The sequence below is a fragment of the Fringilla coelebs genome (assembly GCF_963513975.1).
Source record: "Fringilla coelebs genome assembly, chromosome: 30".
In the NCBI taxonomy this organism is placed as follows: Eukaryota; Metazoa; Chordata; class Aves; order Passeriformes; family Fringillidae; genus Fringilla; species Fringilla coelebs.
In genome coordinates this window covers 2474564-2489880 of record NC_140056.1, presented here as the reverse complement: position 1 = coordinate 2489880, position 15317 = coordinate 2474564, and the positions used below count along the sequence as shown (strand labels likewise).

The following is a 15317-nucleotide window of genomic DNA, read 5'->3' as shown; positions in this document are numbered from 1 at the left end:
GAGGGGTTTCTTTTGGGTTGAAAGGGGTCCAGAGGGGGTTTTATGGGATTTAGGGGTTTAGGACAGTTTAAAAAGGGGTTCAGGGAGGTTCAAAGTGGGGGTTTTAGGGGTTATGGGGGCATTGAGGGTTATTTTGGGGTTGAAAGGGGTTCAGAGGGGTTTCTATGAGTTTTAGGGGTTCAGCCAGGTTTAAGTGGGGCTAAAGGGGGTTCAGTTGGATCTAAAGGGGTTTATAAAGAGTTAAAAGGTGTTTTAGGAGATCAAGGGGGCTCAGAGGGGTTTAAGGGGCTTTGGAAGGAATTTGAGGGGATTCAGGGGAGTTCAATGGGGTTGAAGGGTGCCAAGGGGATTTTTTAGGCTTTTGAAGGGAGTTTTGAGGGGGTTTAAGAGGAGTCTAAAGGGGCTCAGCTGGGGTTTAAGCTGGTTTAAAGGGCTTGTTTAGGGGCTCAAAGGGGAGTTTAAGTGAGTTCAGCAGATTTAAGGGGGTTTAAAAGGGAATTCAAGGCCCTTAAATGGGTTCAGAGGGGTTCAAGGTTGATTAGGGGGGTTAAAAAGGGGGTTCAGAGGGGCATTTGGGGGTTCAGAGGGTGGTTTGTAGGGGTTCAGGGAGGGATTTAATGGTGTTCAGAGGTTTTTCAGGGCTCCAGAAGAGATTTCATGGTGTTTGGCAGAGCCAGAGGGGTTTTAGGGGATCCCCAGGGTTATGTTTGGTGTTCAGGAGGGCTCAGAAGGGGTTCAGAACATCTTAAGGGCACTTATGGGGATGTTGGGGGGTTCACAGGGGGTTTGGGGGAGTCCAGGGGGGTCAGGGGGGATTTGGGGTGGGGAGAGGCCTTGGTGGCCCCCAAATCCCACAGGAACGGCCCCAAACCCGGGGTTACCCCTGAGAGGGGCAGGGCACCCCAAACCCTGCCCTGGACCCCCAGATCCCCCGGAATTCCCAGATTTATCCCATTGCACCCCAAATCCCCAGAATTCCCGGATTGGTCCCCCAAACCCCCCAGGCTCAGGGGGATCAGGTGGGCTTCCCCTTTTCCCCTGGTTGGATTTGATTCCATGGCTCTGGCCCCCGCTGGTGCTACTGCCCCCCAAAACCCCTGGGGACCCCAAACCTCCCCCCCAGGGTGCCCAAAGCAGCTTCAGAACTTTTCATGCCATTTTGATTTCCCTCTTTATTTTTTTTTCCCTTTTTTCTACTTCTTTTTTATTCCTTTAATTTTTAATTCTGTCCCTTTTGAATTTAATTTTAACTTTTTTTTTAATTTAGTTTTTATTGCCTTTTTATTTCTTTATTGATTTTTTTACTTGCACTTCTTTCTTTTTTAATTAATTTCTTTTTTAATTTCCCTTTTAACTTCCTTGTTTTTTCCTTTTCTTTTTTCCTATCCCATTTTAATTTCGTTTTTTGGTTTGTAATTTCCATTTTAACTCCACATTTAATGCCACCAAGCGAATCCAAAGCTTCTCCCCACTATTATTCATTTTTCCTGCTTTTCTGCGGTTTCCCGGGACGATGCTGTATTTAAAGAGAATATTTAAGTGGAAAAATAAAAAGTGGTTAAACTTGACCTGGAATTGTGGCTTAAACAGGGGAAAATTCATAAAAATTTGGGTTAAACCACTGAAATCTGGGCTAAATTGGACAAAAATTGGGTTAAATTAATGACATTTGGGTCAAATGCACTGGGATTTGGGTGAGGTTCACTAAGTTTGGGTGAAATTCACAAAATTTGGGGTAAAATCCCAACCTTGCCTTTGGGTTCCCTCAGACCCCGGGGCTGGACTCGGTCCAGAAGGGTTTGGGGTCACCTGGGGCCCCCCAGAGCCGGCTGGGCCCTGTCCCATCGTTCCCACCCCATCATCCCATCCCATCACCCCATCCCATCATCCCATCCCATTATCCCATTACCCCATCCCATCATCCCATCACCCCATCCCATCACCCCATCCCATCACCCCATCCCATCATCCCCTCCCATCATCCCATCCCATCATCCCATCCCATTATCCCATTACCCCATCCCATCATCCCATTATCCCACCCCATCCCATCATCCCATCCCATCATCCCATCCCATCATCCCATCCCATTATCCCATTACCCCATCCCATCATCCCATTATCCCATCCCATCCCATCATCCCACCCCATCCCATTATCCCACTATCCCATCATCCCATCCCATCATCCCTTCCCATCCCATTATCCCATCCCACCATCCCATCCCATTATCCCACCCCATCCCATCATCCCATCCCATCCCATTATCCCATCCAATTATCCCACCCCATCCCATCATCCCATCCCATTATCCCACCATCCCATCCCATTATCTCACCCCATCCCATTATCCCATCCCATTATCCCACCATCCCATCCAAGTCCCATGGATCCTAGTTCTGATCCCAGTTCCAATCCCATTATCCTACCCCATCCCATCATCCCATCCCATTATCCCACCATCCCATCCCATTATCCCATCCCTGTTCCCACCCCATGGATCCCATCAAAGTTTCCATCACATTATCCTGTTATCCCATTATCCCATCCTAGTTTTGATCCCAGTTCCAATCCCATTATGCCATCCTGTGGATCCCATCCCAGTTCCGATCCCAGTTCCCACCCAATCCCATTATCCCATCCTAGTTTTGATCCCAGTTCCATTCCCATTATCCAATCCCATGGATCCTATCCCATTATCCTGTTATCCCATTATCCCATCCCAGTTCTGATCCCAGTTCCCATCCAATCCCATGGATCCCATCCCATTATCCTGTTATCCCATTATCCCATCCCAGTTCTGATCCCAGTTCCGATCCCGTTATCCCATCCCCGTTATCCCGCTATCCCAAAGCCATGGCGGCCCCGCAGTCGCGTCCCCGTTGCCATGGCAACCGCCCTCCCGCGCTCTCGCGAGATTTATGGGCGTGGCGAGAGGGGCGTGCTCGGGGCGGGGCTACCATCGCCGGGCCCGCCCCGGCCGCGGCCCCTCCCGCCGCGCGGCGCCGGCCCCGCCCCCTCCGCCATGCGGCTCCGGGTCCCGCCGGGCGCTCCCGCCGCCCTCAAGGTGCTCGCGGCCGCCGCCGCCGCCCCCGCGCCCGTGCGGCCGCACCTGGGCGGCCCCGCAGGTGAGACCGGCACGGCCACACCCCCCCCCGGGCCGCACGGCCGGGCCCGCCGCTCCCGGGCCTGACCCCGGCCCGGTCCCGGCCCCGGCCCCGTGTGGGCCCGAGCCCGAGCCCGAGCCTGTCCCTGTCCCTCCCCACAGAGCCGCCTCAGGGCCCCGGGCCGGAGCTGCGGCTGCAGCTGGAGCTGGACAGCGGCGCCGTCCTGTTCTCTCCCAACGCCATCTGCCAGTGAGTCCGGGGAGCCCCGGCAGCGCCCCCGGCCCTGCCCCAGAGTGCCCCAAACCTCCCCGGAACTCCCACCCCTGCCCCAAAGCGCCCCGGAACCCCCAGAACCTGCCCCGATCCCCCGGCCCTGCCCCAGAGCGCCCCAAACCTCCCCGGAACCCCCACCCCTGCCCCAAAGTACCCCAAACCTCCCCGGAACCCGGAGAACTGCCCCGATCCCCCCACCCCTGTCCCAAAGTGCCCCAAACTTCCCCGGAACCCCCAGAACCTGCCCCGATCCCCCCACCCCTGTCCCAAAGTGCCCCAAACCTCCCCGGAACCCCCAGAACCTGCCCCGATCCCCCGGCCCTGCCCTAAAGTGCCCCAGAACCTGCCCCGGAACGCCCAGAACCTGCCCCGATCCCCCGGCCCTGCCCCAAAGCGCCCCCAGAACCTGCCCCGATCCCCCCAGCCCTGCCCCAAAGCCCCCCCAGAACCTGCCCCGATCCCCCGGCCCTGCCCCAAAGCACCCCAAACCCCCAGAACCTGCCCCGACTCCCCGTGCCCTGCCCCAAAGTGCCCCAAACCTCCCCCAAACCCCTCTGGACCTGCTCCAACCCCCCCTTATCCCCCACCCCCCCTTCCCGCCCCCAGGTATTTTTACCTGTGCCGGGGGGAGGAGCCCACCGACCTCACCACGCAGTGGCTGGAATGGGAGGCCACGGAGCTGCAGGTGAGAGACCCCGGTGTGACCCCAGTGTGACCCTGCTGTGACCCTGGGGCTCTGCTCCCTGTGACCCCCAGTGTGACCCCGTGTGACCCCCGGTGTGACCCTGGGGCTCTGCTCCCTGTGACCCCCGGTGTGACCCCGGTGTGACCCTGGGGCTCTGCTCCCTGTGACCCCCGGTGTGACCCCGGTGTGACCCTGTGGCTCTTCTCCCTGTGACCCCCGGTGTGACCCCGTGTGACCCCGGTGTGACCCTGGGGTTCTGCTCCCTGTGACCCCCGGTGTGACCCGGTGTGACCCTGCTGTGTCCCCGGGGCTCTGCTCCCTGTGACCCCCAGTGTGACCCTGCTGTGTCCCCGGGGCTCTGCTCCCTGTCCCCCTGCTGTGTCCCCTGCTGTCCCCTGGTGTAACCCCCGCTGTGTTCCCCCGGTGTGGTCCTGCCATCCCCCCGCTGTGCCCCCGAGGCTCTGTGCTCCCTGTCCCCACAATGTGACCCCGCTGTCCCCCACTGTCCCCCCTGCTGTCCCCTGGTGTGACCCATCCCATGTCCCCTCGGGTGTCCCCCTGGTGTGACCCTGTTATGTCCCTGCTGTCCCCTGCTGTGTCACTGGTGTGACGCCGCTGTCCCCCCGATGTGACCCCATTATGTGACCCCATTATGTCCCTGCTGTGTCCCCTGGTGTGACCCCATTATGTCCCCGCTGTCCCCTGCTGTGTCCCCTGGTGTGACCCCGTTATGTCCCTGCTGTGTCCCCTGGTGTGACCCCGTTATGTCCCTGCTGTGTCCCCTGGTGTGACCCCATTACGTCCCTCCTGTGTCCCCTGGTGTGACCCCGTTATGTCCCTGCTGTGTCCCCTGGTGTGACCCCATTATGTCCCTGCTGTGTCCCCTGGTGTGACCCCGCTATGTCCCCGCTGTCCCCAGCCGGCGGTGGCCGCTGCCCTGTACCTGCAGCTGGTTCAGGGCCGGGCGGGGCCCGACGCCCTCGGGGTCCTGCAGCCCCTCCTGGCTCACCTGGAGCAGCACCTGGCCCGGAGCGGCACTTCCCACCTGGCCGGGGTGAGTGGGGGCCCTGGGGGGGATGGGCTTGCTGCCATCTGCGGGACAGCCCTGTCCCCAGGTGTGGCCCCAGGTGTGACCCCAGCCCTGTCCCCAGGTGTGGCCCCAGCCCTGTCCCCAGCGCTGGCCCCAGGTGTGACCCCAGCCCTGTCCCCAGGTGTGGCCCCAGCCCTGTCCCCAACGCTGGCCCCAGGTGTGCCCAAGTGAGGGGAGGGTGGGACACTCCTGACCCCAGGGTGGAAAACAGCCCCAGTGCCTCCCAGTCCCTCCCACTGCCCCCAGTTCACACTCCCAGTCCCTCCCAGTACCCCCAGTTCACACTCCCAGTGCCCCCAGTTCACACTCCCAGTCCCTCCCAGTGCCCCAGTTCACACTCCCAGTCCCTCCCAGTACCCCCAGTTCACACTCCCAGTCCCTCCCAGTACCCCCAGTTCACACTCCCAGTCCCTCCCAGTACCCCCAGTTCACACTCCCAGTGCCCCCAGTTCACACTCCCAGTGCTCCCAGTGCCCCCAGTCCCCACCATGTCCCCGTGTCCCCAGGACTCTGCCTCGGTGGCTGACGTGGTGGTGTGGGGCAGCCTGTTCCCAGTGCTCCAGGACGAGACCAGTCTGCCCAGTAAGAGCGGCCCGGGGGGGTGTGGGGGGGGGGTCCCTGCCGGGCCGGGCTGACCCCCCACCCCTCCCCACCCTGCCCAGGTGAGCTGCAGGTGCTGCGCTCCTGGTTCGGGGCTGTGTCGGCGTGGGAGCCGTGCCGGGCGGCGGCCGCGCTGCTGCCGGAGGCGCTGCGGGAGCTCCGGAGCCACCTGGCCCAGCACCCCCCGCACCTGCCGGGGCCCCGCCGCGAGCCCCAGGTGCGGCCCCGCCCCGGGGGGGAGGGCGGGGCGCAGGTGGGCGCGGCCCCTCTCACCTGGTGCCCGCAGCAGGACGAGGAGAGCCCGGAGCGGGCGCTGACCGACGACGACATCGCGGCCGCCGTGGAGATCTGGGCACGGGGCCCCGCGGCGCTGCCCCCGCCCCGGGAGCCACGCACACCTGTGTGAGTGAGGGGGGGCACAGGTGTGCCAAGGGGCACGCACCTGTGGGAGTGAGGGAGGGCACAGGTGTGCCAGGGGGCACGCACCTGTGGGAGTGAGGGAGGGCACAGGTGTGCAACAGGTGTGCCTGGGGGCACTCACCTGTGTGAGGGAGGGCACAGGTGTGCAACAGGTGTGCCAGGGGGCACGCACCTGTGTGAGTGAGGGAGGGCACAGGTGTGCCACAGGTGTGCCAGGGGGCACACACCTGTGTGAGTGAGGGAGGGCACAGGTGTGCCAGGGGGCACTCACCTGTGTGAGTGAGGGAGGGCACAGGTGTGCGACAGGTGTGCCAGGGGCACTCACCTGTGTGAGGGAGGGAGGGCACAGGTGTGCAACAGGTGTGCCAGGGGCACGCACCTGTGTGAGTGAGGGAGGGCACAGGTGTGCCAGGGGGCACTCACCTGTGTGAGTGAGGGAGGGCACAGGTGTGCGACAGGTGTGCCAGGGGCACTCACCTGTGTGAGTGAGGGAGGGCACAGGTGTGCAACAGGTGTGCAACAGGTGTGCCAGGGAGCATGCACCTGTGGGAGTGAGGGAGGGCACAGGTGTGCCAGGGAGCATGCACCTGTGGGAGTGAGGGAGAGCACAGGTGTGCCAGGGGGCACGCACCTGTGTGAGTGAGGGAGGGCACAGGTGTGCAACAGGTGTGCCGGGGGCACGCACCTGTGGGAGTGAGGGAGGGCACAGGTGTGCAACAGGTGTGCCAGGGGGCACGCACCTGTGGGAGTGAGGGAGGGCACAGGTGTGCCAGGGGGCACGCACCTGTGGGAGTGAGGGAGGGCACAGGTGTGCCAGGGAGCACTCACCTGTGGGAGGGAGGGCACAGGTGTGCGACAGGTGTGCCAGGGGGCACTCACCTGTGTGAGTGAGGGAAGGCACAGGTGTGCCAGGGGGCATGCACCTGTGTGAGTGAGGGAGGGCACAGGCATGCGACAGGTGTGCCAGGGGGCACTCACCTGTGTGAGTGAGGGAGGGCACAGGTGTGCCAGGGGTCACTCACTTGTGGCAGTGTGTGCACAGGTGGCACTCACCTGTGGCAGTGAGGGAGTGCCCAGGTGGCACTGGGGGGGGTGTGGGTGGGGGGCACGCTGCCCTGACCCCCCCTCCTGGCCAGGTTACCTGTGGAAGGTGAGAGGAACGTGCTGATCACCAGCGCACTGCCCTACGTCAACAACGTCCCTCACCTGGGCAACATCATCGGCTGCGTGCTGAGCGCCGACACCTTCGCCAGGTGAGGCTGGGGGACCCCCGGGCTGGGCTGTGCTGCCTGCACAGGTGTGACAGGTGTGGGCCTGGGGGGCTGTGCTGTGTGAACACCTGGCCAAGTGTTACAGGTGTGCACGTGGGGGGCTGTGCTGCCTGCACACCTGCACAGGTATCGCAGCTGTCCATGCACATGCTCACGCTCAGGTGTTCCAGGTACCTCTGCAGGTGTGTCAGGTATGTCCCCAGAGATGTGACAGGTGTGCCCTGCAGGTGTTACAGGTGCCCATGCCCAGGTGTCACATATGCCCCCACAGCTGTGACAGCTGCCCACACACAGGTGTGACAGGTGCTCACTGCCAGGTGTGACAGATGCCCCAGAGGTGTGCCAGGTGCTGAGCCCCAACTGTGCCAGCTGCTCAGCCCCAGGTGTGCCAAGTGCCCATGCACAAGTGTACCAGGTGCCCCAGAGGTGTGCTAGGTGCTGAGTCCTACGTGTGCCCAGTGCTGAGCCCAGGTGTGCCAGGTACCCCACAGGTGTGCCAGCCGTGCCCATGCTGAGCGCAGGTGTGCCAGAGCTGTGCCCATGCTGAGCCCAGGTGTGCCAGCTGTGCCCATGATGAGCGCAGGTGTGCCAGAGCTGTGCCCATGCTGAGCCCAGGTGTGCCAGAGCTGTGCCCGGCACTGAGCCCCAGGTGTGCCCAGTGCTAAGCCCAAGTGTGCCCATGCTGAGCGCAGGTGTGCCAGCCGTCCCCGTACTGAGCACAGGTGTGCCCATGCTGAGTGCAGGTGTGCCAGCTGTCCCCATGCTGAGCACAGGTGTGCCCATGCTGACCCCAGCTGTGCCCATGCTGAGTGCAGGTGTGCCCGCCGTGCCCATGCTGAGCCCAGGTGTGCCCGCGCTGAGCACAGGTGTGCCCACCGTGCCCATGCTGAGTGCAGGTGTGCCCGCCCTGCCCATGCTGAGCGCAGGTGTGCCCGCCCTGCCCGCGCTGAGCACAGGTGTGCCCATGCTGACCCCAGCCGTGCCCATGCTGAGCGCAGGTGTGCCCGTGCTGAGCACAGGTGTGCCCGCCGTGCCCATGCTGAGCACAGGTGTGCCCATGCTGACCCCAGCCGTGCCCGCCGTGCCCATGCTGAGCCCAGGTGTGCCCGCACTGAGCACAGGTGTGCCCGCACTGAGCCCAGGTGTGCCCGCCATGCCCGCGCTGAGCCCAGGTGTGCCCGCCCTGCCCGCACTGAGCCCAGGTGTGCGCAGGTACTGCCGGCTGCGGCGCTGGAACACGCTGTTCGTGTGCGGCACGGACGAGTACGGCACGGCCACGGAGACGCGGGCGCTGCAGGAGGGGCTGAGCCCCCAGGAGCTCTGCGACCGCTACCACGCCCTGCACGCCGACATCTACACCTGGTTCCACATCTCCTTCGACCACTTCGGCCGCACCACCACGCCCCAGCAGACCAGGTGAGCGCCTGAGGGCCAGGTGAGCCCTGGCAGGCCAGGTGAGCCCCTAAGGGCAAGGTGAGCTACTGCAGACCAGGTGAGCTCCTGAGGGCCAGGTGAACCCCTAAGGGCCAGGTGAGCCCCAGCAGACCAGGTGAGTACCTGAGGGCCAGGTGAGCCCCTAAGGGCCAGGTGAGCCCCAGCAGACCAGGTGAGTGCCTGAGGGCCAGGTGAGCCCCTAAGGGCCAGGTGAGCCCCGGCAGGCCAAGTGAGCCCCTGGGGACCAGGTGAGCCCCTAAGGGCCAGGTGAGCTAGTGCAAACCAGGTGAGCCCCAGCAGACCAGGTGAGCACCTGAGGGCCAAGTGAGCCCCAGCAGACCAGGTGAGCTCCTGAGGGCCAGGTGGGCCCCCAGACCAGGTGAGTTCCTGGGGACCAGGTGAGCTCCTGAGGGCCAGGTGAGCCCCTGGAGACCAGGTGAGCCCCCAGGCCAGGTGAGTCCCACCTGTGCTGGGGGTACCTGTGGCTAACACGGCCTCCCTTCCCAACCAGGATCGCCCAGGACATCTTCCAGCGGCTGCTGGCCCGGGGCTTCCTGCTGCAGGACACGCTGGAGCAGCTCAGGTGTGAGAGCTGCGGGCGCTACCTGGCCGACCGCTTCGTGGAGGGCACCTGCCCCTTCTGCGGCTACGCCGAGGCCCGCGGGGACCAGTGCGACAAGTGCGGCAAGCTCATCAACGCCGTGGAGCTGCAGGTGGGCCGGCAGCCCCGCCCCCCACGGCACCTCTGGGGACCCCCACACCAACTGTGGGGACCCCCTTCACCTCTGGGGACCCCCCACTCCACCTGTGTGCACCTCCCTAACTCGCCCTGAGTCTTCCCCTCCCACTTTCACCCCTTGCCCCACGTCTGAGGACCCCCATGCCACCTTTGAGGATCCCCACTCCACCTCTGAGGACCCCCATGCCACCTGTGGGGACCCACCAGAGTGTGAACACAACTGGGGACAGGGTGGGGACAGGTGTGAGCACAACTGGGGACAGGTTGGGGACAGGTGTGAGCACAACCGGGGACAGGCTGTTCCCACTCCACCTGTGAGAACCTCCCAGCTCCACCTTTAGGGACCCCCTCACCTTTGGGGACCTCCCTCACTTGCCCTGAGCCTTCTCCTCCCACTTTCCCCCCTTGCCCTACCTGTGGGGACCCCACTCCCCTCACCTGTGGGGACCCCCCATGCTGGGCCCCCATTTTCCCTCAGAACCCCCAGTGCAAGCTCTGCCGTGGGACCCCGGTGGTGACGCCCACCCAGCACCTGTTCCTGGACCTGCCCAAGGTGAGTTGCAGCCCCGGGGAGCAGTGAGGGGGGACAGGGCCCCCCAGGGTGCCCAGGTGTCCCACCCACGTGTCCCGCAGCTGGAGGGGCGGCTGGAGGCGTGGCTGGAGCGCACCTGGGCCGCAGGTGAGTGGACGGCCAACGCGCGGCACATCACGCGCACCTGGCTGCGCGACGGGCTCAAGCCGCGCTGCATCACCCGCGACCTCACCTGGGGCACCCCCGTGCCCCTCGACGGCTTCCGTGACAAGGTGGGTCCCCCCCAGGCCCCCCGGTGCCCCTGCTGGGCCCTCCCTGCCGGGCTCACCTGCTCGGGTCCCGCCCTCCCCCAGGTGTTCTACGTGTGGTTCGACGCTCCCATCGGGTACCTGTCCATCACGGCCAACTACACCGACCAGTGGGAGCGGTGGTGGAAGAACCCCCAGCAGGTGGGAGGAGGCAGGTGATGCTGCAGGTGGGGACGGAGCAGGACACTCAGCTGACGTCTGCACCTGTCCCCGTTACTTGCCAGGTGGAGCTCTACAACTTCATGGCCAAGGACAACGTCCCCTTCCACAGCGTGGTGTTCCCCTGCTCGCTGCTGGGCGCCGACGACAACTACACGCTGGTGAATCACCTCATCGCCACAGGTACGGCCCAGGTGGGGCCACAGGTGTGGGGGAGCCCCAGGTGGGAGAGGTCCCCAGGTGTGGGGACTCCACGTTCCCCCTGCCATGCCTGGGGCCGTTACCTGCCTGGGAGGGCCCAGTCCCCCAGGTGGGTGCTCACCTGTCCCAGAGTACCTGAACTACGAGGACGGGAAGTTCTCCAAGAGCCGGGGCGTGGGCGTGTTCGGGGACATGGCCAAGGACACCGGGATCCCGGCCGACGTCTGGCGCTTCTACCTGCTGTACCTGCGGCCCGAGGGCCAGGACAGCGCCTTCTCCTGGGCCGACCTGCTGCTCAAGAACAACTCCGAGCTGCTCAACAACCTGGGCAACTTCATCAACAGGTGAGGGACACTGCTGGGGAGGAGGGCTGGGCCACAGCTCTGCTCACACCTGGCCCCAGCCTGTCCCCAGCTTGGATTCACACCTGTCCCCAGCCTGTCCCCAGTTTGGGCTCACACCTCTCTCCACCTGTCCCCGGGCTGTGCTCCCACCTGTCCCCAGGCTGTGCTCACACCTGTCTCCAGCATGTCCCCAGGTTGGGCTCACACCTGTCTCCACCTGTCCCAGGGCTGTGCTCACACCTGTCCTCAGGCTCTGCTCACACCTGTCCCCATCCCACACGTGTCCCTGGATGTGCTCATACCTGTCCCCACCTGTCCCCAGCCTGTCCCCACACCTGTCCTCAGGCTGTGCTCACACCTGTCCCCAGCCTGTCCCAGGCTCTGCTCATACCTGTCCCCATCCCACACCTGTCCCCAGCCTGTCCCCGTCCCACATCTGTCCCTGGCTGTGCTCACATCTGTCCCCAGCCTGTCCCTGGCTGTGCTCACATGTGTCCCCAGCCTGTCCCCACACCTGTCCGCATCCCACACCTGCCCCAGGCTGTGCTCACACCTGTCCCTAGCCTGTGCCTGGCTGTGCTCACACCTGTCCCCATCGCACACCTGTCCCTGGCTGTGCTCACACCTGTCCCCATCGCACACCTGTCCCCAGGCTGTCCCAGGCTCTGTTCACACCTGTCCCCATCCCACATCTGTCCCAGGCTCTGCTCACACCTGTCCCCAGCCTGTCCCAGGCTCTGCTCACACCTGTCCCCAGCCTGTCCCTACCTGTCCCCACACCTGTCCCCACCTGTCCCAGGGCTGGCATGTTCGTGTGCAAGTTCTTCGGGGGCACGGTGCCCGCCATGGCGCTCACGGCCGAGGACCAGCGGCTCCTGGCCCGGGTGACGCTGGAGATGCGCCAGTACCACCAGCTGATGGAGAAAGTCCGGTGGGTCCTGGGGGTCCCAAACCCGGGGGGGGCGTGCAGAGCCTGCCCTGCAGGTGCTCAGCTCCACCTGTGCCCCCCCAGGCTCCGCGACGCGCTCAGGTGCGTGCTCGGCATCTCCCGCCACGGCAACCAGTACATCCAGGTGAACGAGCCCTGGAAGCGCATCAAGGGCGACGAGAGGGACAGGTAGGGATGGAGGGGACACCTGGGGACAGGGAGGGGGCATGAGAGGGACAGGTAGGGATGGAGGGGACACCTGGGGACAGGGAGGGGGCATGAGAGGGACAGGTAGGGATGGAGGGGACACCTGGGGACAGGGAGGGGGCACGGGGCGGGGCATGAGAGGGACAGGTAGGGATGGAGGGACACCTGGGGACAGGGAGGGGGCATGAGAGGGACAGGTAGGGATGGAGGGGACACCTGGGGACAGGGAGGGGGCACGGGGCGGGGCATGAGAGGGACAGGTAGGGATGGAGGGGACACCTGGGGACAGGGAGGGGGCACGGGGGGGGGGATTGGAAGCACAGCCATGATCTGAGGGGGTAGAGGGTGACTGGGGGTGCCGTGGAGGGGTCCCCACACCTGGCTCTTGGCAGGGGGGTGGCTGGCACTGGTGGGGCACAGGGCAGGGACAGAGTGAAGCCAGGAGCTGGGGGGACACTGGAAGGTCGCTGGTCACAGGCACTGAGAGTGGCAGGGCACTGGGCGGGGTCCCTGCTGGCCCCTCCCACAGGCAGCGACCAGGGATGGGGCGAGGGGGGACACGGGGGGCACCGAGGCGTTGGGGTCACTGGTCAGGGAGGGTCACAGGGGTGTCACTGAGCTGTCCCCACCCCAGGCAGCGCGCGGGGACGGTGACCGGCGTGGCGGTGAACGTGGCGGCCGCTCTGGCCGCGCTGCTCCAGCCCTTCGTGCCCGGGGTCAGCGCCGCCATCCAGGGCCAGCTCCGCATCCCCCCCGAGCGCGGCGGCCTCGGGCCCGGCCTCACCTGCACCCTGCCCGCCGGGCACCGCGTCGGCACGGTACGGAGAGCCCTGCCTGGGCGGGGTCTGCAGGTGCTGACCCCAGGTGTGACCCCTCTGTCCCTGCTGGCGCCAGGTGAGCCCCCTGTTCCAGAAGCTGGAGCCTGAGCAGGTGGAGGCCCTGCGGCAGCGCTTCGGCGGAGGGCAGGTGAGTGGGGGCTCAGGACCCCCCCCCCGAGGGCTCCCCCACTTCACTTTGGGTACCTGCAGCCCCACCCTCTCCATCCCACCGCATTCCCAGTCCAAAGGTGTTGCTGTAGAGCCCCTGGTGCTGCCCCAGGTGAGCTGCACCTGCCTGGAATAGCAGGGAGGGGGCTTCTCCCCATCTCTTCCTCTTACAGGCCAAACAGCCCTCCCCAGCCTCAGCCCCCCCTCCAGCCCCCAACACCTCTGCAGCGCCAGGTGACCCCAAACTGATCCAGGAGCTGACAGAGCAGGTGGCCAAGCAGGTAACGGGGCACAGGGCATGGGGCACACACTGTTATGCCTTTAAACCCCCCACAAATCCTCATCACACCCTCAAATTCTTCCTCCCACCTGTCCAGGGCAACCTGGTGAGGCAGCTGAAGGCTGCCCAGGTGGAGAAGGCCCAGGTGGACGCCCAGGTGGCCAAACTGCTGGAGCTGAAGCAGCAGCTGGCACTGGCCGAAGGCCGGAGCCCCGAGGTCCCCAAGGGCAAGCGGAAGAAGTAACCCCAGTACCCAGACTGGGACATCCCGAGGAGTGGCCCCAGTGCCTCCAGTAACCAAACTGGGCCGTGCTGGTTGTGGTTGGATGTGTGTAATAAACGACAAGAGCTGTACAACGGCGTGGAGCAGCTGCATCCACTTGTCTGTCCACAGTGTCCATCTGTCCATAGGGCTGTCCCCACAGTCCGTGGGGCAGCAGAGTCCTTGTCCCGCTGTGGGGCTGTGGGGCTGCGCCGTCGCTGTGCCCGGTCCGTGTCCCGGTCCCGCCCGGGGCAGCCGCTACACCTGGCGCAGGTTGACGATGCGGTCGATGAGCGCGGCCCGGGTGCGCTGCACCTCGGCGCTGAGCCGCTGGATCTCGGCGCGGAGCCGCTCGTTGTGCGCCGTCAGCTCCCGCACCCGCCGCTCCCCGTCCCGCTGCCGCGGAGCCCCGGCGCCGCCGCGCCGCTTCCTCCGCGCCCCCCGCGCCTTCTCCTCTTCCTCTTCCGCCTCCTCGGCGGGGTCCGGCCGGGCCGGGCCGCTCCCGCCCGGGGCCGCGGCCGGGGGTTCCGCCGGAGCCGCTCCCTCCGGCCCCAGCAGCTGCAGCAGCTCCTCGGCCAGAGCCAGGTCCAGCCCGCAGCCCCCCGGGCCCGGCTCCACCTGCGGACAAAGCGGAACCGGCACCGGTGATGGAGGGGGACCGCGCCCCGCGCCCGCCGCCCCGGGGGCGCTGCCGGCCCCGCGCTCACCTGCTCGGTCCCCCAGGCGGGGGCGGTCCCGGGGGGCTCCGCCGCCAGCACCTCCTGCAGGTCCTGGTACCACCCGTCCAGCTCCCAGCCGGGGGGGCCGCCCGGCCCCCACAGCCCTTCGGCCGCCATCGTCACCTCGGGCCCGGCGCGGGCTGCGAAGGGAGCGAAGGACGGGAAGGGAGTGAGGGATGACCCGGGCGGGACCCCCGGTGCCCGGGGCGGCCCCGGGACACAAAGGGGGGGCGCATGGCGGGGGCGTCCCCTTACCTGCTCTCAGGTGTGGTGGTCAGCGAGGACACACTTTCTCCTCGATGCCTGGGGAAGGAGGAGGGGTTGCTCTTAGGACCGGTGACCTCCGAGTGGGGGCTCGCCGGGGCTCGGAGCCAGCGACCCGCGGAGACGGCTCCGGGCGCTCCGGTTCCCGTCCCGGAACGGAAACCCTCGGCCAGCATCCCCCGCGCCCCTCGGGGCCGGTCCCCGCGCTGCCCCACACCCTCCCCGCACCTTCCTGGGTGGTCCCGGCTCCCCCCGGCCCCGCTCCGCTCGCTGCCCCCGGTTCATCCTCGTCCGCATCGTCCCGCGCTGCGCCCCGCACCCCGCGCCGCGCCGCTTTAACTGCAGCATGACGCAACGCTCGCGTCGGTAACAGCCAATGGGCGCACCGGAGCCGTGATTGACAAGGGAGCGATAACCAATGGAAGTGCGGCGGGGGCGGGACGAGCGGCACCGCCCAGCGCGAGGGAGGGGCGCGCGGGGGGTCACGCGGGGATGATGCAATGGCGGG

The 15317-nt window shown here is 65.4% G+C and overlaps 2 protein-coding genes across 3 annotated transcripts; one reads left to right on the top strand and one right to left on the bottom strand.

Annotated features, from left to right (window-relative positions):
* Positions 1 to 3009: 3009 nt before the first annotated feature.
* On the top strand, positions 3010 to 13827 carry MARS1 (methionyl-tRNA synthetase 1). Of its 2 annotated transcripts, none has more exons than XM_084223513.1 (21): positions 3010 to 3128; positions 3269 to 3356; positions 3987 to 4065; positions 4985 to 5119; positions 5662 to 5737; positions 5818 to 5972; positions 6045 to 6157; positions 7312 to 7428; positions 8659 to 8862; positions 9392 to 9593; positions 10098 to 10172; positions 10253 to 10423; positions 10505 to 10600; positions 10684 to 10801; positions 10950 to 11163; positions 11963 to 12094; positions 12176 to 12280; positions 12933 to 13116; positions 13193 to 13264; positions 13458 to 13565; positions 13662 to 13827. In XM_084223513.1, the coding sequence occupies exons 1-21, from the start codon at positions 3026 to 3028 to the stop codon at positions 13806 to 13808; spliced, it is 2694 nt and encodes an 897-aa protein (XP_084079639.1). In that variant the 5' UTR covers positions 3010 to 3025; the 3' UTR covers positions 13809 to 13827. The 2 variants fall into 2 exon arrangements, with proteins under 2 accessions (XP_084079639.1, XP_084079638.1); XM_084223512.1 differs by having other exon boundaries at positions 6042 to 6157.
* A 240-nt stretch (positions 13828 to 14067) lies between these two features.
* Positions 14068 to 15124, bottom strand: DDIT3 (DNA damage inducible transcript 3). Its single transcript, XM_084223534.1, has 4 exons — positions 15038 to 15124; positions 14801 to 14848; positions 14534 to 14685; positions 14068 to 14444 (listed from the first exon to the last, which is right to left on the bottom strand). Exons 3-4 carry the CDS (start codon positions 14660 to 14662, stop codon positions 14085 to 14087), a joined length of 489 nt encoding a protein of 162 aa, XP_084079660.1. The 5' UTR covers positions 14663 to 14685; positions 14801 to 14848; positions 15038 to 15124; the 3' UTR covers positions 14068 to 14084.
* Positions 15125 to 15317: the final 193 nt, after the last annotated feature.

Excerpts from the sequence above, each read along its gene's own strand:
- MARS1 (XM_084223512.1), top strand. The coding sequence starts at position 3,026 with ATGCGGCTCCGGGTCCCGCCGGGCGCTCCCGCCGCCCTCAAGGTGCTC. Across the intron at positions 10,173-10,252 it reads TGTTCCTGGACCTGCCCAAG|CTGGAGGGGCGGCTGGAGGC; the intron begins GTGAGTTGCAGC and ends CGTGTCCCGCAG. Across the intron at positions 13,117-13,192 it reads CCGGGCACCGCGTCGGCACG|GTGAGCCCCCTGTTCCAGAA; the intron begins GTACGGAGAGCC and ends TGCTGGCGCCAG.
- DDIT3 (XM_084223534.1), bottom strand. The coding sequence starts at position 14,662 with ATGGCGGCCGAAGGGCTGTGGGGGCCGGGCGGCCCCCCCGGCTGGGAG. Across the intron at positions 14,445-14,533 it reads CCGCCTGGGGGACCGAGCAG|GTGGAGCCGGGCCCGGGGGG; the intron begins GTGAGCGCGGGG and ends CTTTGTCCGCAG.